Source organism: Eubalaena glacialis, chromosome 9 (assembly GCF_028564815.1).
Source record: "Eubalaena glacialis isolate mEubGla1 chromosome 9, mEubGla1.1.hap2.+ XY, whole genome shotgun sequence".
Taxonomy (NCBI): domain Eukaryota; kingdom Metazoa; phylum Chordata; class Mammalia; order Artiodactyla; family Balaenidae; genus Eubalaena; species Eubalaena glacialis.
In genome coordinates this window covers 53,931,268-53,955,186 of record NC_083724.1, presented here as the reverse complement: position 1 = coordinate 53,955,186, position 23,919 = coordinate 53,931,268, and the positions used below count along the sequence as shown (strand labels likewise).

Genomic DNA, 23,919 nt, shown 5'->3' with positions numbered 1-23,919 from the left:
ATGATTTTGCTATCAGGTCTACTACTAATTAGGTCTTCCACTCAGAAAAAAATTACTACCCCTTTCTAGAGCTTCATTTCTCCAGTGACAAATAAAAGCAATACACCTCGTTACCAGGCGTCTCCGATGAATTTTGAAATACATATGCAGAAAACATGATATGAATTTCCTTAAAAGGATCTCAAATGTACAAACACATTCCCACAGTTATATTGAAAACACGTCATTCCTGACACTGCCAAATTCATCTTGGAGGATGAGGAAGAGGAACACAGCATTGTTGCTGGTGCCATCTCAATGATTAAACAAACCTCCCCTGGGAGCCCATTTCTTTTATGTTATTTCCTAGGATGCCACGAAGGGAACCCTCTATTCCTAGAGCAAAGGTTTAATGCAGAGATAGAACAGACCCCAGAAATAGTGATTCTGTTCAATTCTGGCCATAACTTAGTTTCAGATTATAGTGCTTTCAAAACACCACAGGGTAAAAGAAATTACTAAAGGAAAAAAAATTAAGTTTTCATGCTTCCTCTATGACAGAAACTACTCCCATCATTCTACATGAATATATTAGGAGACAAGATGATATAAATGGAAAAAAAAATTCTATTTTTTGGCTAAAGGACAACTTAGGACATACAAATTAGCAGACATGTAGGTCACAGGTAGAAAACGACTCTTTCCCGGCTCTAAATAAATAGTCACAGAAAGAGCCCAGAGTAATTCAAACAATAATAGCCCATTATTTCACCAGGAAAAACATAAAACAGGAATAGCACAAAAACTGCAGCTTGGATAAACGTTCATATGGAGAAGACCATATGGAGAAATGCCTACTCATCTCTGGAGAGACAAAGACACAAGAGAAATGACGTTACGCTGCTGACAATATCCCAGGGCAACAAAAACAATTATTTCTTCCACAAGCACGACGTTCAGGGCTGTTGGAGAGAAAAAAAGAGTTGAAGGAACCCAGGTGAATTCTTTTAAGAGGTGTAAACCCATAAACTATGATAGGATAGGGTAGGTAAGAGTCCCAGGATCAGTGACATACAACAACAACCAAAATAAAACACAAAAAACCCCAGCATACATAAAATGAAAAAAACACATGACCAAAATATATCTGACTGAAAAAGAGAGAGAGAGAGAGACCAGCCATCTAACGAGCAAATTATACTAGTGAGTATAATTTGGGGATACTTTACACTCCAGTTGCGATGGTCCATAATTAGAGATAAGAGAATTTTTTTAAACATACCTTTGCAAGAATGTGCTTGTCTTTTATAATGTACTCATAAGTAGTCAGGAGGACATTGAATTTGCCACTCCGTAACTGGGGGACGAGGGAGCGACGCATGGCAGGGGTGCCCTGAATGGGAAGAAAATACAGATGTATATTACCCGATGGAAGCAGGCATGCGTTGTCTCTCACTACTCATGGCTTAATGGAGCCCAGGCATGTGACTAAGGACTGCACATACATGCAATTATCATATACAGATCCATTATCCAGGAAGAAAGTGCTTGGCAAAATTGCTCACACGTCTGGACACTTTTCAGACCTTTATGGAGAAGCTTTCCCACTGCAGACCGAGGGAAGTGGGGGGAAAGAAAAGGAAATTATGGTGACCCCAAGGTAGCAAAGAACCCGCTGGTCCGCTGAAAGGCTCCATTTCTACAGGAGCGTCCAGCAGGCGCCCGGGCGCCCGGGTAATTGCCTAACTTTGCAGGAACAGTGGGCAAGGTAGCAGCACGCGGGATGTGTGATATTTGTCATTTGTATTACTCTCATCAGAAACCTCGCAATACGATAATTAACAATTTTCTTCTGCATTTCACTATCTGAAAGTAATTATGGTTTATTACAGTAATCTTCTTGGGATGATTAACTCTCACTGTTTAGTACATGATGTACATGACAAAACTTTACAACCAGATACAGTTCACAGATGTGCATAGGGAATGAAGAAAATAGGGTCTATATATAAATGTGGAAAAGCAAAAAATAAATACAGGATTCCAAACCTTGTAAGAAATTTTCACCACGGAAGGAGCCCATTTGTCAAATTCATACGTCCAGTTAGATAGAGTCCTATAGAACAAAAGAAAACAAAATACAGAGAGACATCTGTATAAAAATCTGTGATTAAAAAGATGTTCTTACTCACTTTGAGGCCTCACCTTGAAAGGGGCTAGAGAATATAAAATATCTCAACTGCGTATTCATTTTAAAGGTGTGGAAATAAGAGATAAGTTAGAAATAAGCTGCCACAAAGCATGACAAGTTTGTTTGTGGGTTCACACGAAATCTCGTAAGAGAAAAAAAAATTAAAGAATGCATGAACATAGAGGGCAAAAAAAAATCTTAATTTTAATACTGAAAAACAGCAATTACCAGAGTGATTTGGGGACTCTTTAGAAACAGCCATATAAAGTTCAGAGAAAAGTTGAGTCAGGAAAAAGAAATGACAAAAGCACATGAAAATACTAAATAAATCTGTCAAGAAGGGGCAGGGGAAAAATACTAAATGCCTTAAAAGGCAAAATCCCTGAAAGCATCAATGTAATATATGAGTCAGAACATGCAAAACATAGATAAAAACCAAAATATATGTTCAAGATGTAGATAATATGCAAAGGGTGTCTAAGTACCATGGATTCAAATAATATGGATTAAAGAGGTCTGCAAATAACTCTCATTTAGACAAAGTTTGAAGGAAATACTAGAACAGAATATTTTTTCTCAAGGCCCAAGTCTGTAATTAGCACTGAGATCTAGAAGAGGATCTCTGTGAACAGAACTGCAACCTCACACCCACAGTCAGAGACACACTCCCATCCAAGGAGGGCGGTTTTGAACAGGTATCCCTTCCCTCAGGGGTATCCACTAAAGACCCACAAGGAGCCATGCAGCGGACGAGGCACCGGGAATTTAATGTGAAGACTCATCCTTACAAAGCGACAAAATCACTGCAGATAAACTGCGAGTACTGACGGCGGTTTAATGCAAAATTCATAGTTACGATTTTGCTTTAAGAGGGACACTAAAGGAAGATTTAAGAATATATAATTTCTGAATATATATAACCTTTTGGAAATGGAAAGAGAAAAAAAATTAAAGAAATCTTTAAAAAAAATCAAAACCTTTCAGCTTCATGAGCCACTTTAGGCGTGATGAAGATTGAGACCCACTGCACAGTGTGCAAGCTGTGTAGACCGCAATGCTAAGGGCTGAAAAAAAATCACTTCATCCTGTGCTTATGTAGCCAATCAAAGGGTGGCAAGCGGGGTGGGAAAAGAAAACCTAAATCCGGATTATATGCTCTTGATAATCCCACTACAGGCTACAATTCTGCCTTAAGGGAAAAACAAGGACAAACTATGAATAGGGCAAGCTCCAACATAAAGAAAGATAACTGCGGAATAAATGGTTTTACTTACGAAAGGGGAACAATGATGAGATAGGGGCCATTGAGTCTTTTGTGCTCCATCAGATAAGTGATGAGTGCAATGGTCTGTATGGTCTTTCCCAGCCCCATTTCATCAGCTAAGATTCCGTTCAAATTGTTATTATACAGAGAAACCATCCATTCCAGGCCCTGGAGCTGAAATGAAGAGTAATTGCTTCAATTATCCAAGATCTGCACAAGTAATTAATACTAATACAACGCAAGTGAGGCTGCGACTTCTTAACTCGACTTCTTAACTCCTCCGTGCTGTACGTTGGATTTCCCACAGTAGGAAAGTAGGGGAAGCACCAACACAAAGAGAATTTCATATATGAGCCTGTAATCACCCCTGATGCTTGGCAGGTGCTGAGTGCTAATCAGATTTAGAAATGATGGGCTGGAGCGTACTGGGGGGACTTTAAGCAGCTTTGCCGTTCATCCCTACTTAGCATTTCACAGTACATGACATTCTAGAATTATTATAAATGAAGAAAACCCACACGAAAATCCATTCCAACCATTCCAAGAACAAAAAGCCACCATGAGGATTAAAGAAAAACAAACCAGAAGGCAGGTTTGGCACGAAGATCACAGGTCATTAGAAACAGCCTTCTTGGTGATGAAGAGCCTCCCGGCCCCCCGGGGTGGGATCCCCTCAAGCGAGGAAGCAGAGTGACCAGGGAGCCAGGGGCACCTGCTGGGCCCACAGGAGGGCACTTCCTGGTGGAGAAAGCTCCCAGGCATCACATGGAAACTTTGCAATGTAAGTGCTCCCCAAGGGCAGCTGACTGCCTGGAAACATGTTCAACATATTTTTAAAGTACAAAAGCACAGCACCAGAGACACAGCTTTGGATTTCCAAGTTAAACACAAGAAAGTCTGGGTGAAAATACAACATTGTTCAACTTCCCTCTCCAACCACTAATTCCCTTCCACCACCGTATCACAGATTCTGGTTTAAGTGATAGGATCATCTCTCTCCCTCTCTCCCCCTCTCTCCCCCTCTCTCCCCCTCTCTCCCCCTCTCCCTCCCTCTCCCTCTTTCCCTCTCTCCCTCTCTCCCTCTCTCTCTCTCTCTATATATATATATACTCTACCTATCTATCTATTTATCTATATGTATATAATTGCTAAAGTCAATTTAGCTTGCTAATGAAGTTATGCTTAGGGAAATGTTAATTTTAATTTGGTTTATGTAAAAACAAAGCAAGTGATTCTTTTACTTTCAATATTTGTTAAATGGACCATGCAAGGAGCTATAGCAGATGGAAACCTAGGTATGTAATATGCATGCCTCCCTTCAGAAGCTTGCAGTCAAAGAGGAGCCGATAAGCCATTCACGCACCAAGACGCGGTTGGCAGTGCCAACGTCATACATATAAAATTGTATGGGCCAGAATTTTTCTTGGGAAGAGTACTGCAATGGTTTGAAGAAATACTTGGATAAGCCACTTAGGGTGCCTCATACCATGCAAGACTCCGAATCATCCTAAAGGTTTTTGCAGAAGAGCAGCAACACCAAGAAATGAGAGGAACAGAAAGAGGTCCTACGGGGATGCACAAAAGACATAGGGGCAGAAGGGGAATGCCGGGTGCTCTTAGTGGTGGGTGGGAGGAGATGCAAACCTGCAACATGATCCCGAGAGCACCAGACCTTTAGGAAAGTCAACTAAGTGCCAGAAACATTTGGACACTCAGTGGTAGTGGATTTTTTTTTTTTTTAATGAAAATCGGCAAAGGGGCTGAATTTTGCATCTGTCTTAATCCCAGATAAAACAGAAGCAGAAACTGGCAGCAGAGGGGACTAGAAATTCACAAAAAAAGTGGGAAGTGATTTGGACTTTCCTAGACCATGGAATTGGAGGGGTTGGGTATTGAGCCAAGCTTATGTGGCTTTCCAGGAAGCAGCAGGAAGGCCTCAGCTATGTCAAGGTTAAGTAACTATTTTCAATACAAAAACTTGTCAAGGAGTAAGACGATAGAAAGCTTACTCATGGATAGAGTGATCCGAGAAGGCTTTGAGCCACAATTTCAGTTGGTTTGTGAGAAATAAAAAAGATTTCATCAGGTAGATATGGATGGTCAGAGACCAGGAAGAAGAAACTCCATGAAGCAAAAACCCGGAGGTGGGCAGAGTAAGGTATGTTCAGGAAATCTACAGCAGCCCAGTAGAGGAAGAAGGCCATAAAATTCACATATGCAAGTAGGAGGAGGTAGGTTTGAGAAGACAATGATAAAGAATGCTTTCAAAGGTGCTGGATGGCAGGAGGAAATCAATGTAGTGTTAAAAGTTATTCACGAATAATCTAACGATGCACCTGCCATATATAGACATACAAGAGTTCATTAGAACCAACTACAAGTTAACATCTATGTCAGGTAGGCCAAATCAGATGAAAACAACTTTGAACTTCATGAAAGTAGCATGGTCTTTGGAGAAAACATGACCTTACTACAGCCAGAGCAGTGGTTCTCAAAGTGTGCTCCAGGGACTCCTGAGGGTCCCCAAAACCTTTTCAGGCGATCCACAAGGTCAAAATGATTTTCTTATTAACACTATGGTATTATTTGCCTTTTATATTGTGTTGACATTTGCACGGATGATGCAAAAGCAGTAGTGGGTGTAAACTGCTGGCACTTTAACACAAATCAAGGCAGTACTGTAGTAGTAGCCTCTGTATCCTTCACCCTGATGCAATGGCAGCCAACATAGTGCCACGTTTTAGGAGTTTAGTGGATCCAAGTTCAAAGAGTTTGAGAACTGTTGGCCTAAAGCATATACTTCCTAAAGCATATTCTAAAGGTCCCTAATTTTACAGGATGTGAACAGGTATATGATATATGAAAAGAAAGTTTGGTAGTCAGAGAAATTTGGGAAATACAAAGTTAAAGTTATTTCACTGCAGGATGCTGATATGCAGTTATAGTTTACACATTTATTTTTGCAGAGCCCATGTGTGTGTTGACGCACACCATGGATTACCAAGAAGGGTCACTGCTAGAGTGCCCAGGTGTCTGGTTGGCTCGGGAAGTCCTGGGTGACACCTATGATCAGTAGTAAGGGCCACTGTTCATTCTCATAAGTATCCAAATTTGGAATAGTAAATTATACCGTAATCCAAGTTCTAGCTGATAGTATTTCCCATATTTATTTAACCACAGAACCTATTTTTCCCTTTCTTTTTGAGGTCTATCTCATGGGACAAATGTTCCAAGGAACACACTTTGGGAAAACACTGTGAAGTAGAAGGAGGTAAAAGACAGGAGCTGACCTCATTCCAGACAGGTCAAATGAAACACACGTTATGCTTACAGCCTAGTTTTCATCAAAGCAGGGATGCTCACCACTCTATTGTGTCTTAAAAAAAAAAAAAAGCACGTAAATGTAGTAGATAGCGACTCTTAGGTGGCTGAATCCATAGTGTTAAACTACAGACACCACTGAAATTTTTGAAGAAATACATACTTCATTTACTTCAAAAAAGAGGCACAGATGTTCCCTACACTCATAGAATGTGGCTGGGTTTTCCATTCTGAACAGATCCACGGTAAAAGGGTTCCAAAAGTTAACCCAGGATTTCTGAAAACACAACCCATCCCAAAGCCATAGAAGAGAAAATGGGTACGCCCTAGGGAAGATGGTAAAATGGAACACTCTAAAACAAGAATTACGGGCACAGTGGAGAGAATCGCCATATTAGAAGCAATGCGACCCCAAATGTTTGCCATGGTCAACTCTCTGCAGCAATGGGCACGCGCACAACATACTCTAATCAAAATTAGGTAACAGATTGAGACCTGCCAAGAAAACACACACCACGCCAGTTACCTGATAATGCTTCAGGGTCCCATTGATGAGGAGGGCCGACTGCTTCTCCACCCTCTCCGAGATGGCGTGGGCCACCGTGTAGTAGGACTGGGAGCCCCTGGCACTGTACTGCATGCTGTACTCATCGTCCACGTCTTGCTTAGCTGTCCTGGGCCAGAGAAAGTGGAGAGTCACACACAGAGAAGTTGGTGCATGAATGGAGAGCCGAAAACAGCTGCAGGAAGTAGAGCTTTATTTATCACCTACTTCATGCCCGGCAGCTAAAACATATTATCTGTAATCCTCGCGAAAAGCAAGCAGGGTAGATGCTGTTGTTACCATCCCCACTTCATGCCTGTGGAGAACTTCAGGCTGAGAGAACTTCACGAATTTGCCCAGGTCACATGAAAGGTGGTGGCGTCAGGATTTGAACGCAGGCCCACTCGACCTCAAGTGACTGCTATGAGCGTGAATCGTACACCTGCATGTTCACACTTTGCCACTGAAGCTGTCCTAGGCCCTTGAAGTACAAAGATAAATCCTATCCACAGAACACTGCCTAAAACTTGGAAGACAGGTTGGGGTTGGGGGGGCAAAGGTGACATTAAAGAGACAGGAAAGAGGAGAGGTCATCTTCCATTCTCTATGCCTTGTTAACCAACTACTGTGTTATTCTACAGGCAGTGACGGGCCATGGAGGGGGGTCTTAAAAACCTTCAGTGAAGCAGCTGGGGCAGATGAATAAAAGAAAGGTTCCTGAAGTGGGCACACAGCCCTGGAATAAAAGGAGAAAATATTAGAATGTCTATTTCTGCTTTTTTTTTTTTAAATCTCATCACTTTAAAATGTTCTATTTTGCATAGTGTTTCGCCACAGTTTTCTTTTAACACTAGAGCTACACAGGCAAAGAGCTGGGTAGCCCACTGATGTAGAGCTCGAGCAGAGTGAGGCATGGAGCTGGGCACTCAGGTCGGGGGACGGAGCAGGGGGTGCCGGGGTGTTTCAGAGGCTGGGCCGGGGGAGTCGGTGGCCGAGCAGCTGCTGCAACGAGGACGTTTCTCACTTGCGGTTCTGGGCGGGTGTTGGCGCCATTAAGGCAGGCAGGAAAGGCAGCCAGCTGGAGGGGCAGGTTCCACGTGGGACGGAAGCGCGTGACACACGAGGAGCCCGGGAGCGAGGAAGTCATGAAGTGGGGGAGGGCGGAAGGGGGGAGCCGAGCAGTGAGACACTCTGGTGACCTCTGACGGCGGCGTTTCGAGCGGAGCACGGGCGTGAGGTCGGCTTCCTTCCTTAGACAGACTTCTCTAAAAGAAAATCCATAAGGCGCAACCCTCACGAAATGCATTTGCAAGAGACAAAGCTCTGAGAGACACATACTCGATGATCTGCTTAGCGTCCTTCTCGGAAACCTCTTCACTGTTTGGATCCAGAAGTATTTTCTCTTCCGTTTCCTGCCTACTGGACTCTTCCTCTTCATCCTGGGGAAGGAACAAAGATATGGGGGTGATTCCGTTTTAACGAGGGAGTCCCTAGGCTTGGTGATTTCTGAAAAGAGAGTGAATAGTATTCTACTTCACAAGTGAGGTGCACACAACTGAGGGAGGACGTAAACTTAACCCTTACTTACACCAGGCAGTACCTACCTCTCCATCGCTGTTTACATCACTGAATGAAAGAACAAAAGGAACGCTCTGAGGGTCCCCTGGAACCCTTGCTCCCAAGAATAAATATGTAAAAATCATGCCAGAAAGATGGATATTTATCATTATTTGGTCATCAGAGAGTCCTGTAGACCATATCTGCTCTTGCTAACTTAGTAACCTTCTATACCCTTCTCTCCAAAGCCAACTGAAGAGATCTTAGTATTGTCCTTCTCTCTGATGATGCCAGTGGGCCTTGGATGGTCCCACACGTCTTCACAGTGGAGAGACTGGAGCTTGTAAGCACATGGCCTTCTGTGTGTGCTTTCTGTGACCACTTCACAGCCCACATTTCTGGCTATTTAGATTAAAACTGTCAATAACATGGCAAAGGATTCATCGCCTCCCCACCTCTCAACTGTGTACTTCGTTCTGCTGGCCTGTTGAAAGGTTTCACTAAATATTCATAATGCCCACTACTACCCACTGGTGTTGAAGGCTGAATCTTTCCAGATAATCCAGGACAATTTCCTTTAAAAGTAGGCTTAAAAAGAACCATGCTTTTCCATCAGGCTTGAATGAAACAATACAAGCTGACAAGATAGTAATGTTGAAAATCAAATCTATGACCACAGATCACTGAGCCACAAGGGGTAAACTGAGGAGTTGGCACAGCTCCTTCACATCCAGGTGAGCACCGAGAGGGGACATGACTCGCCATGAGATGGGGACCTGGTCTCCTGACCCCCAGGTCAGAGTTCACTCTAGGCCCAGCTCTCTGGAGCTGTCTGCAGTTGCCAGTCTCAGGAGGGCACCTGTGGGTTGAGGAGCCTTCTTTACCTCATCTCTGTCCCTCCGCAGCTCTCAGACTCAATGAGAAGATTCTTCCCACGGATCATTTATGGGCCAATTCATCCGAGTAAACAAGAGACATTTTAAAAATTGATTTTGTAAGTTTCAAGTACCTCAGAGAAAGAGTAGCCTATAAAAAAAAAAGCATGCCTCCAAAAGTATTTGCTTGTTAACAGCATGCTTTTTTTCTAAAAAGAAAAAAGTAACTTCTGTTATCTTTCCTCTTTGCAAAACCAGTAAGTGTCCATGGTAGATTAATTTAGAAAACACAGGTCCACAAAACAGAAGAAAATAACAACGGTCTTAAAATTCTGGTGAACTGTTATTGGTAAGGCTGCTCTGCTCCGGCCATGGCATTCTTTGAACCAAGATTCCCCCACACTGGTAAACATCAGATTTAATGACTATACGCTAACAATGCGTTAATAAAGGAGATAAAAATCTTTTAATCCTTCTATTTGTAATTGTTAAGGATTTTAAAGTTGATCTAAAAGATACCTTTATTATTCCTTAATTTCTATTAAAAGTATCCAAGATTACCATTTTAGGTTCTGGATATATTGAGTATTCCTTCCAAAAGACTGAGAAATGTGGCTAACAAGTATATCCAAAGAATTCAAGCAAGAATCACATTTAAAGAAAAAACCCAAGAGGATCAATAAACCCATTAAACCAAGTGCATGTTGCCCTTTTGGTCTAAGTTTCCAGACTTACAGCTTCAAACAGGCCCAAGGACTAAAGAACTTCAGACATTTTTAGGCTGTTAACCCTCAGTGTAAATGACTTAGAAGCATGGAATTGCCTTTCCCAAAGTAATCCGTCTCCAATTTTCCTCAGAAGACCTTTCTACCATCTCCAATTTAATGCCAGCTTCTCTCTTCTTGGTTTCAAATACATTTAGAATTTACCAAGCTTCCACATTCGCCAGGAGCCCCCGAGAAGTCACTGTGCTACTAGGCATGCACCAGCAAAGCTCTGTCAAACCCTCAGCCCCAGCTGTCACCCGATGGCCAAAACTGGAGGACGAAGAGATAGCAGGACACAGGTGTTTCCCCATGAACTTTCCAGCCAATGAACTCCAAACAGATATATACGTACCTCCTCCTCATAATCAGAATCACTCTCTTCACTGTCCGATCTAGGGGCAACTTCGTAACTACAAGAAAAGGAGTGGGGAGGAAGAGGAGGCTTAGCTTTTTAAATCATAAAACTGTGTGTGTGCGTGTGTGTGTGTTTATACACAAATATATGGCACATTCTATTACAAATGCAGGTAATAACTTTAAGCAGTTCAGCAAAGGTCATGCTGTTTTAGTTCCCAGATTCTACAAGGACCACAAAAACCTAAAAAGTCAAAGAACACCAATAATTCTGCTTTAGTGCCATACCCAGGATTCATTTCCAACCAGGCGTCCAGCTGACTTGCTTTGGGTGCTTCTGGGCCAAACAGGACCTTGCCGGTTTCTGTGTGAGTCACTTTGACAGGGAGGTCACTCATCTGGCTGCTCTCATCTATGGGCTAGAAAGGAGAAAAGACATAACACCGCTTCGTGTTAAGACATTCACCCAATTCTGTGCTGGATGTTTCTCGGCCTTTTGGCTGCCCAGCATTTGAAACCCTTTCCCGCGATTAGAAATTTCATCACCTGATGAGTCCTGGTGGGAAGTGGGAGGTCACCTCCTACCAAAGAAACTGAAAACACTGGCTTCCCTTGCAGCAAAGGAACTGGCACAAGACCTAAGCTCCACCAGCTGGGCGCATTCACCAAGGCTCTGAATTAGGACCTAGAAGGAAGCGGGGGCCAACAGGCACACTGGTAGGAGGGCAGACAACAGTGGCAGCAGTGCCAGTACAGTGATATTGGCTGTGCCCACTCCCAAGGCCGGCCATGTCCTCACTAAGCAGCTGTAGGGTACACTATGGTAACATATCACTGAAATAATAGCGCAGTCCCCAGTCAGCTTCTCCAGGCTTCCAGGGTTCCGATGACTCACCCGATATCCTATTAATATGTTCCCTTCTTACTTAAATCAGGCAGAGTTGATTTTTGTCATTTGCAGCTAAGAACCCCCAACCCCCAAATAATCCCCTCCAGATAAGGATTACTGCAAAGTCATGGTTTCAGAGAGAATAATGGAAAAAAGGAAAACGTATTGTAACTTGTATCATCTCATTATGGCTGGTTTGGCTTCTGCAGAAACAATGTCATTTATCCAAAACCAAACCACCAGGTACCAAGCCCAACCATGGGGACCTGTGATAAAGCAAAAGGCTCTGCTCATTGGAAATCTGGCAAATTGACCAAGTCTGAGCTGAAGTTCGTTATTAGGCTCTCAACGAAAAATGGCTTGCTCAGAAAATTAAGAGAATAAGTGAAACTGCAGAGGCTGTGCTTAACCTACTTCAGAGAACGAACTGTTTAAAAAGGCCTAAAAATGGAGTAATCCTATGCAAATGAATGCTACTGATTACAGGGTGACTGTACTTCCAGGAGCAGACCCCCAGGTGAGACATTTCGGCAACCCATTAATTCCAAAGAATTTTTTCTAAATTATTCTCATTTGGAGTTAAATTAAAATGATAGGAAAAGCAGTATACTGTAGGTTATCTTCTAATATCTTATAGAAAATGACCACCTCCTTCCCCCCAAATATTGGTTCTTTCCCCCTTCTCCCTTAACAAAGCACTGCCAGAATAAGAAACAATATATTAGCAATTATCCACAAAAACAACCTTAAAAAAAGAGAAGGCTTACTCCAGACATTTTTTCCTTTTATGTGTGCTGAAGCAATGGCTGTGAACACCGTTACTTTGCATGTCAAGACAATGCTTCTTCCTTATTAATGTAGAAGGTCATCTACATGCTCACGCGATAAAGTAGGAAATCTACCATTCACTACCATCTCCCTTGGAAAAATCATATTCCATTATCTTGAACTATTATAATACAGCTTGTTTTATTGTTTGTGTCATGCCTCAAAGAAAACTGGAAATCACTGTAGCTGGAATTAGAACTTTGGCAAAAACACTGAATGAGCACAGCAGAATGTAATCAGAACATTATTTCAAAACAAACCAGGTAAGACATCTACTTTGCCCACTTCAGCAAACAGAAAACACATGTGTTAAGATTAAAAAAAAGTGTATGTCACAGGCCCAAGATCAGGAGCTTATTTTCCCAGGAGATAACATGAGATAAGAGAGCTATCACACTAACACGTTAAATCTCTCCCTGTGTGCTTATTAGTTACAGACTGATGTGAGGCATGCTTAAGTAAGGGTGGGTTTTTACAAATTAGAGTTGTTTCTAAGTGCTCTAATATATAGTATTCTTCCCCCATTAACAGCCCACTGAGTGTTTCTTACACATTAGACATTTATCCTGATCTTTTCTTTCCTTGTGATGAATTATAGTGGTTAAGTAATATTTATTGTTCAAGAGATTTCTGCACAGAATAGTGGTTTCAACCTTTTTCCTGCCACCAGGCTGTTCACATTCATAATTCGTCTCGTGTGCACTGCGATTCCAGAAGGGGAAGAGGCAACCCTCCACCCACCCCAATCCTCCAGGCAGATTTTTCAGAATTTGTGAAAGGAGAAGGAAGTTTGAAACAAACGCCCTTCCCATCCCACTCTGGGGGGATGCCTGCTCGTGTGAATCACTGGCAGAGAACTTTTGAGTTTTCAGAGAAAAAAACATCCAATAAATCAATCATTGTATTCTCGTGATTCAGAATATTTGAAATACTAGGAAATAAAATTTAGAAATACGCCGATGAATCTACAAATAGAAGCTATAGGGTAAGCCTACAGAAAATGGCAAAAAATAAGCTACCAAATACGCAAACTGTTTGGCTTACAGAGTTATGAAATTTCAAAGTAAATGAAGGAAACTGGGTCATATTTTCTGCTTCTGTATCATCGACGGGGAAAATGTAATTATAGAATCACTTAAGATTTTTACACATTCTGTATATTCATAAACACATGCTTATATGCGCACAGACAATTTCTGGAGTGGTACATAAGAAACTTAGTATCAGTTGATTGGCAGCCTGAGATGGAAGATTACTTTTCAGTGTACCCCTTCATACTATTCTAATTTTCTACCATGCTAATGTACTACTATTTTTACTTAAAAGTGAATAGCAGAGAGAAACCATATGATCATCTCAATAGATGCAGAAAAAGCTTTCGACAAAATTCAACACCCATTTATGATAAAAACCCTCCAGAAAGTAGGCATAGAGGGAACTTACCTCAACATAATAAAGGCCATATATGACAAACCCACAGCCAACATCGTTCTCAATGGTGAACAACTGAAACCATTTCCCCTAAGATCAGGAACAAGACAAGGTTGTCCACTCTCACCACTATTACTCAACATAGTTTTAGAAGTTTTATCCACAGCAGTCAGAGAAGAAAAAGAAATGAAAGGAATCCAAATCGGAAAAGAAGAGGTAAAGCTGTCACTGTTTGCAGATGACATGATACTATACATAGAGAATCCAAAAGATGCTACCAGAAAACTACTAGAGCTAATCAACGAATTTGGTAAAGTAGCAGGACACAAAATTAATGCACAGAAATCTTTCACATTCCTATATACATTAATGATGAAAAATCTGAAAGAGAAATTAAGGAAACACTCCCACTTACCATTGCAACAAAAAGAATAAAATACCTAGGAATAAACCTACCTAAGGAGACAAAAGACCTGTATGCAGAAAACTATCAGACACTGATTAAAGAAATTAAAGATGATACAAACAGATGGAGAGATGTACCATATTCTTGGATTGGAAGAATCAACATTGTGAAAATGACTATACTTCCCAAAGCAATCTACAGATTCACTGCGATCCCTATCAAACTACCAATGGCATTTTTCACAGAACTAGAACAAAATATTTCACAATTTGTATGGAAACACAAAAGACCCCGAATAGCCAAAGCGATCTTGAGAAAGAAAAACAGAGCTGGAGGAATCAGGCTCCCTGACTTCAGACTATACTACAAAGCTATAGTAATCAAGACAGTATGGTACTGGCACAAAAACAGAAATATAGATCAATGGAACAGGATAGAAAGCCCAGAGATAAACCCACGCACATGTGGTCACCTTATTTTTGATAAAGGAGGCAAGAATACACAATGGAGAAAAGACAGCCTCTTCAATAAGTGGGGCTGGGAAAACTGGACAGCTACATGTAAAAGAATGAAATTAGAATGCTCCCTAACACCATACACAAAAATAAACTCAAAATGGATTAAAGACCTAAATGTAAGGCCAGACACTATCAAACTCTTAGAGGAAAACATAGGCAGAACACTCTATGACATAAATCACAGCAAGATCTTTTTCGACCCACCTCCTAGAGAAATTGGAAATAAAAACAAAAATAAACAAATGGGACCTAATGAAACTTAAAAGCTTTTGCACAGCAAAGGAAACCATAAACAAGACGAAAAGACAACCCTAAGAATGGGAGAAAATAGTTGCAAATGAAGCAACTGACAAAGGATAAATCTCCAAAATTTACAAGCAGCTCATGCAACTCAATATCAAAAAAACAAACAACCCAATCCAAAAATGGGCAGAAGACCTAAACAGACATTTCTCCAAAGAAGATAGACAGATTGCCAACAAACACATGAAAGAATGCTTAACATCACTAATCATTAGAGAAATGCAAATCAAAACTACAATGAGGTATCACCTCACACCGGTCAGAATGGCCATCATCAAAAAATCTAGAAACAATAAATGCTGGAGAGGATGTGGAGAAAAGGCAACCCTCTTGCACTGTTGGTGGGAATGTAAATTGATACAGCTGCTATGGAGAACAGTATGGAGGTTCCTTAAAAAACTAAAAATAGAATTACCATACGACCCAGCAATCCCACTACTGGGCATATACCCTGAGAGAACCATAATTCAAAAAGAGTCATGTACCACAATGTTCATTGCAGCTCTATTTACAATAGCCAGGACATGGAAGCAACCTAAGTGTCCATCGACAGATGAATGGATAAAGAAGATGTGGCACATATATACAATGGAATATTACTCAGCCATAAAAAGAAATGAAATTGAGTTATTTGCAGTGAGGTGGATGGACCTAGAGTCTGTCATACAGAGTGAAGTCAGTCAGAAAGAGATAAACGAATACTGTATGCTAACACATATATATGGAATCTAAGAAAAAAAAAATGGTCATGAAGAACCTAGGGGCAAGACACAGACCTACTCGAGAATGGACTTGAGGACATGGGGAGGGGGAAGGGTAAGCTGTGACAAAGTGAGAGGGTGGCATGGACATATATACACTACCAAATGTAAAATAGATAGCTAGTGGGAAGCAGCCGCATAGCACAGGGAGATCAGCTCGGTGCTTTGTGACCACCTAGAAGGGTGGGATAGGGAGGGTGGGGGGGAGCGAGATGAAGAGGGAACATATGTATATGTATAACTGATTCACTTTGTTATAAAGCAGAAACTAACACACCATTGTAAAGCAATTATACTCTAATAAAGATGTTAAAAAAAAAAAAAAGAAAGAGATAAACAAATACCATATGCTAACACATATATATGGAATCTAAAAAAAAAAAAAAAAGGTTCTGAAGAACCTAGGGGCAGGACAGGAATAAAGACGCAGATGTAGAGAATGGACTTGAGGACACAGGGTAGGGGAAGGGGAAGCTGGGACGAAGTGAGAGAGTGGCATGGACATATATACACTACCAAATGTAAAATAGATAGCTAGTGGGAAGCAGCCACACAACACAGGGAGATCAGCTCGGTGCTTTGTGACCACCTAGAGGGGTGGGATAAGGAGGGTGGGAGGGAGATGCAAGAGGGAGGAGATATGGGGATATATGTATATGTATAGCTGATTCACTTTGTTGTAAAGCAGAAACTAATACACCATTGTAAAGCAATTATACTCCAATGAAGATGTTAAAAAAAATGAATAGCAGAGCACAAAATAAAATCAGTATACACAGAGAATGGTGCAGCAAGGTATGGCAGGGTACCATTCAACAGAACACAGCAGAAATGGATGCAAAATCCCTTACCTCTCCATCTGGTCCCAGGGCAGACTCCTCCCCCTCCGCATTCTCTTCAGCCTTCTGCAAAACAATGTCAAATGTTACGTGTAAACCAAGAAAGTGGGTACAGGAAGGACCTCATGGCAACTTGGTGGTATATAACAGTAATTCATTACTGCTTATCATCATCCAACAAAGCTTAGGAATTAATGCCTTTTCTTTGTGTTTCTCTTCACTCTCTGAGACAAGACAAACTGCGTACTTTATTGGCAACTTGCAGGGAGTCAGCAAAAGCCAGGTGTGACTCAGGCCTGGCCCACTAGAGATGGGTGGACTGTGTCTTCCAGGACCCCAACAGCTTAAGATGTGGCAGCATCGGGACAGAGGTCAGAATCCCAAATGTCCTTGTGTTTGGCACTATGAAGACAAATCCTGACGTAATCGGCTCAATTTTCCCATTCCCTTAGCAAGTTTTCTAAAAATGTCCCCTCAAGAATGAATTCTGAACCGCTCTTGGGTGATAAAAATACAAAATCATACAAAACTCTGTGAGTTCTCTGAATTTTTATCATTCTACCTAATTGGCTTTCATAATATACAGTATTTCCACAGTGGGTATATGGGGAAATTTGATGCAGACACTGTGATCTCATGAAAAATTCTGTCATCCTCCATTTCTTAAATATTCCAATATCTTAGCCCATTAACCTTTATGTGCCTCAAAGGCAGCCTAAATGAAAAGCTAGGATTATGTCACATTTTGTACATACCCAAGAGAGACAGAGAGAGCCTCATCTGCAAGAAACACAAAATAGTCTAAAATTTCTTACATTTATAACGACCTCTTCGACAAGTGAAATCCTTAACATCACTTTTACAGAATCCTTATTTTAAAGTTATTCTGTGTGGTGTGATTAGAAGAAAAACAAACAAACAAACAAACTTTAGTCATTTCCTTTATCAAGACATTTAAGAAAATGAGCTTTCCTCCCCTGGGCTCTTTAGTTAATTAAAAATATACATAATGATACAGAATCAATATTAACTCCACTTTGTTACTTAAGGCATTGATTGTGTAATACATTTTTGCTTCCCTTGAAAATAACTCAGTTGTCTCTTGACAAAACAGCTTTTACAGAAAATGTTTAGTGTTGAAAATCCAGCCTTTTGTCCATACTGAAGAAGGGCAGTTCCCGTAAATGTCTGAAATTTTAAAGTTGTTTGATAATTTTCTTGCAAAAAATACATGTATATAGGTATGCCAAAGCACAAGGCATAAAAAATGTAGCACTTCTACCAAAGAGTAGGAAATGAAATGTTCTCCTTGGTTATGATTTCCCAAGAATTTAATTTTCTATTTATGCTACCCCAAACTGAAAATATTTACAAGCTCAAAAGAAATGACCATCATGGAAAAGCATCCCTATGTCTGGGCTAGGGATCCAGAGAACAGTGGCAGAAAGGCTCAGAAAAGGAACCATCCCTGCTACCAGCCTCCCTGAAGATTTCATTTTTGGAATTCTCAGGCACTATATTCAGGCAACTCTTTTAATTAACGGGAGAAAGTCAATTAATCCCACCATTCTTTCCATACAAATCAGAAATTAGCTACAAATTTGGCCAACAAAGAAAATCAGATGAGACCATGAATAAGCCAATTTCCAATATCTAGCTAGTGGAACTGGATCACTGTTTCAATGAATAGTACATTAAAAAGCTTGAAGGACCATAAATAACAGAATCAAAACTATTCTGAAGAATACTCTTCTGTGAATATGTTATAGACTAGATAGGGTGCTATCTAAAAACTGCCTCATAATCAGGCCTTTCCATTACTTAAAATCCTCTAAACTAATATTTAAATTTCTATCTGGTATCAAATTTGAGAAGCAATGTAATATCAGACTTAAGAAAGTTGGCTCTGGAATTAGATGAACTGCGTTTGAATGCCAGCTCTGTCACTAAGTGCAAGAGTACTTAGCTGTATGATCTCGAGCAAGTCTCTGTGTCTTGGTTCCCTCTTCTGTAAAACAGGGACAGTAGCGGTCCCTACCTCATGGGGCTGCTGCAGGACTGGATCACTATTTCAAGACGTACAATCCAATGTTACATGTAATATCCACTGAGAGTGTTAATTTCCACAATGTAAAAGAATCAATGATAGTCCGAGGGCTATTCTTTTATGTCTATATAAAACTGGCTATAGCACTGTCTGAAAACTGCTTCATAAGGTTACGAAGTCAGGGATTTCTGTCTGTTTTGTTCACTCATGTATTCCCACACCTACAAGGGGTCCTGGCACTTAAAAGGCACTAAATAAATATTTGAAGGATGAATGAATGAATGCACCAAGAACAACACTTTCCACTTAGCATACATGCAATCGATATCATTATTTTAATTAGGTGACAATATATGTGCAAGTCATAAAAGAGTTAAGAGCACACACATTCCTCACTGAACTGGTGCTCTATGAGACTTCCCTTGCGTGCCCTGCACTTATACCCGGTTCGGCTATGTCATTCTAGGAGATGGAAGCCAGATGGCAGTCTACTCTATAGCAAGAGGTATCAAGTTCTCCCATCATGCTTTGAATTCCTTCAGTTTGGGGACAATCTCTGGTTGGTATGCTTTCAGAAATCCACATTCTCACATCAAACAAGTGCTTAACCCTCGATTCTCTTCCCCTGCCAAAATTCCCTTTGTGTGTTGCTCAAGACCAACTCCAAACAGATTGTGACCGGTACTGCGATATTGGAGTAACCTGGGACAGACTCTGAGCACCTGGTGGGATGGCTTGCGGCTGATGTGGCCACGGCTGCCTGAGAGAGTTTCATATACAGTGAATCTGTAGCACGTGACTGCAAACACATCCTATCAATATTGCCGGCTGATGCCTGAGCTTATTTCCACTGATTAAAACAAACACAAAAAAACAAAACCGACTGCAGTTCATCCACTAATCAGGAATAAGGAACTCTGTACTGGCTTCTTCCTACCCACAAAAAGTTGAGAACTAATTACCCTCATGGGGGGGGCGGGGAGGGAGGAATGTAATTATGGAATGGGATGTGAAGCAAATTACTCCTAACGAAAGACAATTTGGCTTCCCGGTTAAGGCTGATGTCAATTCATACCCTTCCTTTAGGAATGGTCATGAACAAAGCTATGTGCACAGCTATCCACTTTCCTTGCAGAGACTGTATAAAATAATCAACAACACGGTGAGGAGGGAAAGGAATCCCCAAACATGAAAACCCTGTGGAAGCTGAATTCAAGAAAACGGGCCTCAGTGGGGTACTTTATGCAGATTACCACAACACAGGACACAGCCTCACTCTGTAAAGAAAACAGCTTTGTACCAAATATTTTACAATCTATATTATAAAGTGAACACAGTTTATCCCCCAGCAGGTGTTGTTATAATATGCTGAAACATCATTCAAATGTGTTGGCATCTTAAAGACTCATTCTGCTTCGAGGGAAACCTAAGATTTTCAGAAATCACTTGGGTTATTTTTACTGTCACTTAAGAGGACCTGTGAGCATTCAGATAGGTGATCAGGCAATAAAAAAATACCCAAGAATATCAAATTAACAGGCTACTTAAGTTGTGCCTTGCAGAGAAAACCAATTCCAACATTTTGACTCAAGTAACTGGTCAATCCAGTTAAGCTGGACTTTGATCCAAATTTCTGGTTTCACCCATTTTGACACTGAACTTATCAAATAAATCTAACCATCATGGCATTGTGGTCACCTACCTTTACAATAGTCACTACACTCAAATGCCCAGAATTGCCTTAGAACCATTCTTTCACCTACAAAAATCTCCTTGTGGAGGAAAACTGCAATAAGCTAATCATCTTTGGGGAAAAGAGACAAAAGAATTGAGAAGGACTGGAGAGTAACTTGAATTTAAAATAAATGCCTCAATAACATTACTACTTTGCATTTGATGCTCTTTTCACTGAAAATTATACCAAGGGGCTTTTCTCTAATTGTTGGCTATCTAAAAGAAAAAGAAAAACACATTTCCTATCACCATATTGATCAATACACTATGCCAGAAAGGTCCCCCCTCCAAAACATCACAGATTCACGTGTAAACCGTGTTTGATGAGAGAGAAAGAGAATAGAATAAGTTTCAGAAAGAAAGACCATGATGAAAAAGACATTTGACACAGCACTCCCCCATGGATTCTCTATGTTCTCATTAGTATCATGGGTTTCCAAGAAATGTCACAATAAATACCAAGGGTGTAGTTCTGTTGGTATACACCCCAGTGAAAGATTTGGGGGAAGGGGATTAAATACTTTATACTTTATTTTTGGCCTGAAGTCAATAGCTGGGGAAGCTGAACCTCTTAAATGACCAGACTTTTCAGCAGTAGGTTTGGGGGCAGGGGGCTGGCATGGGCTCCCAACCACAGCTTAAGGAAAGACATACCCTAAATCTCTGTAAGAAATATCTTATTGTTTGGATATTAGAGGCCAAATAATTAGAAAATTCTCTTTGTAGGATCTGGGGAGGAAGAGGGAAGCAGAGTCTGCCAAAAATAAGAAATCCTCATTTCCCACTGCAGGCCTCAACAGCCAAGGAGCCTGTCGTTGTCTTAAAAGACATTCTATCTAATAATATCTAATTGATCCTCACCTAGAAAAAAATGGTAGCCATTTATTTTCTCAACACTACAGAGAACATACAGTAAGGGGAAAAAGAAGATTTCATTTTCAGAAAAAATATAACCACATTTCAACAATCATGATCCTACATCTATACCACAGAATTGATTGATAAAATAACTAATATTTACTGAGCACTTACTATGTCCCAGGGAGTGTTCTAAGTGCTTTAGATAAACTTTCCTATGTGATCCTCACAACAAATCTAGGCTATAGGTCCTGTTCCTATCACCTTCTTACAGATCAAGAGACTGAAGCACTGGGTAATAGATCTCTTAATGAAATATCCTACAAGGGAATAACAGCAAATTAGTATTCTATGTTTTCTTATGCAGTTACGAATTTAAGAGATTGCGTACCAACGTGCTTTAGACAGTAATCCAATTTCATAAGTTAGCACGTTCAATCCTATTTGTGCACAACGCCATTTCAACCTGGGGTCCCCCAGTAGATATAAGAGAACTCGCATGGCAGAGGATGGAGACCTCCAGGTCATGCTAAGTACCCGTAACAGTGTATTCACCTTGTCACACTGCAGAGACTGCTGTCACCTAATTAGATATTTCAATACTTGAAAAATTATTCCTCCTCTAACACTTAAGTAGATACATAGAGCTTATTTCTTTGTCTTCCACTTCAAGGGCATTAATGGAAGGCCAGGTTGAGATCGAGAAGTTTCAGAATGATTTATAAATATACTTCATAGAAGCGGCTCTAATGGTGAGAAGAGAAAAACTAAGCAAGGTCCTGAGAGGTTAAAGGAAACCCACTCTATTATTCACTAACACCAAGTAAACCTGATCAACTCCCCAAGAAAGAAAAAGGCCTTCTCTGCTACACCAGGGCAATTCCTTAAAAAATGATACACTAGTTTAACAAAGAGTAAAAAAGTAGCCCTTTTCCAATTAAACTGCAAGGTCCACCATACTTATCTTTGACTGCACAGTTTTGAAGTTACCTGTATCTTGTCCTACAAGTGTTGCCACCAGTTCAATGCTATTAGCTCACTGAGTAAAGAAGCTTTCTCAAAACAAAGATTTAGGGATGCCTCACTTAATTAGAAAAAAAAGCAAAACAAAACCTGCAGATAGGTACAGCATGATATTCACTTCTATGGGAAATGCTGAAAGGGACAGCACAGAATTTTTAAGTGTCCGCATGCAGGTTCCCTCCCTGACAGAGAAGCTGGAACAAACAACTCTAGCAATCATTCACTCTAATGGAGGGGAGAAGAACTCCAGGTAATCCAGAGTGTCAAATAATCAGCTTTTGAAAGCATCCATTTTCTTTGCACTTGAATTAAGGTACATCTAAAATTGGGTAACTCACTCTGAACTAAGTCTTAAAACCCCGTGAGACAGTTTTCAGGAAGGACTAGGAAGGAGCCCAGTTTCTTTTTGTCCTTTCTTTACCCAAGGTCTCCCAGCAAGATGGCTCAGGAAGGAAATACGGCCTGATTTCCTTGGTCCTGCTGAGGGCAGGGGGAGCTCAGATGCGAGGCATCCCGAGAGCATGCCACGGAAGACGGAGAGGGCTGCTAATAAACTACTAATTCTGCACATTCCATCATGTGAGCTCATCAGCGGAAGATGCCCAGATAAAGCCACCAGGCAGACTGGAGTCGCTTGGGTACCTGTTATTCGTTTGCCAGGAAACCAGGCCCCAGTTCTACTCCCCGCCTTCCTTCACAGCATTCATTAGAGTTTATAATTATATACTCGGGTGCATATTTGATTAATGTCTGTCTGTCTCTCTCTCTAATTAATTAAGAGGGCAAGAGTGCTTTTCCTCACCACTTGCACTCTCTCTCCCCCAGCATCTAGCATCCTGCCTAGATCATAGTAAGTGTTCAGTTAATATTTGCTGAGCAAATACATGAAACAGAAAGAATAAGTGCTATTAGCAAACCTGAAAGCAAGAGTTTGAGGTAGAGAGTCAACCTATAGATGATGCAGTGTTGGTAGCATCATGAAAAATACTGACAGGTTCCTGCTCTGTACAGATTAGCATAAAAATAAAGGCATAATCATTACAACTCAATTATGTATCTTTCTTTGCCTACGATGATATAACAATCTAATACTATTGCAGCAATCCATTAATTAAAAGCCATTAGCTCATACCTGAGCCATTAGCTTTTAATCACAAAGAAACACAGACTACGAACGGTAGTACTAAAAACACTAACAGTGACCTTTTTGTGACAGTCTCTGCAAAATATGCCTCAGGATCAGGAAGAACTAAAATGGCCATTTCATGGGGTCCACCTATGGAATATGACAGAACTGTTATCTGCTTGCCATGTGCCAACTTTAAGTCAGAAATTGGGAGCTGGAATTTTGCAAAGTCTATAACGCGACCTTGACAAGAAAATGAGGTATTCCTCACCAAAGAAATGTCTAAATGCAAGCCCTGACTCAT

The 23,919-nt window shown here is 40.8% G+C and overlaps 1 protein-coding gene across 7 annotated transcripts in view; it reads right to left on the bottom strand.

Moving 5' to 3' along the window:
• SMARCA2 (SWI/SNF related, matrix associated, actin dependent regulator of chromatin, subfamily a, member 2) overlaps positions 1-23,919 on the bottom strand; it is a 191,005-nt gene that overhangs the window by 103,718 nt on the left and 63,368 nt on the right. For all 7 annotated transcript variants that reach the window (XM_061200381.1, XM_061200378.1, XM_061200379.1 and 4 more), the window contains 8 exons: positions 16,840-16,893; positions 11,141-11,271; positions 10,851-10,908; positions 8,638-8,738; positions 7,282-7,429; positions 3,445-3,608; positions 2,029-2,095; positions 1,262-1,372 (listed from right to left, as the gene is read on the bottom strand). In XM_061200381.1, the coding sequence (XP_061056364.1) occupies positions 1,262-1,372; positions 2,029-2,095; positions 3,445-3,608; positions 7,282-7,429; positions 8,638-8,738; positions 10,851-10,908; positions 11,141-11,271; positions 16,840-16,893 (834 nt within the window). The remainder of the gene's footprint in view (positions 1-1,261; positions 1,373-2,028; positions 2,096-3,444; positions 3,609-7,281; positions 7,430-8,637; positions 8,739-10,850; positions 10,909-11,140; positions 11,272-16,839; positions 16,894-23,919) is intronic.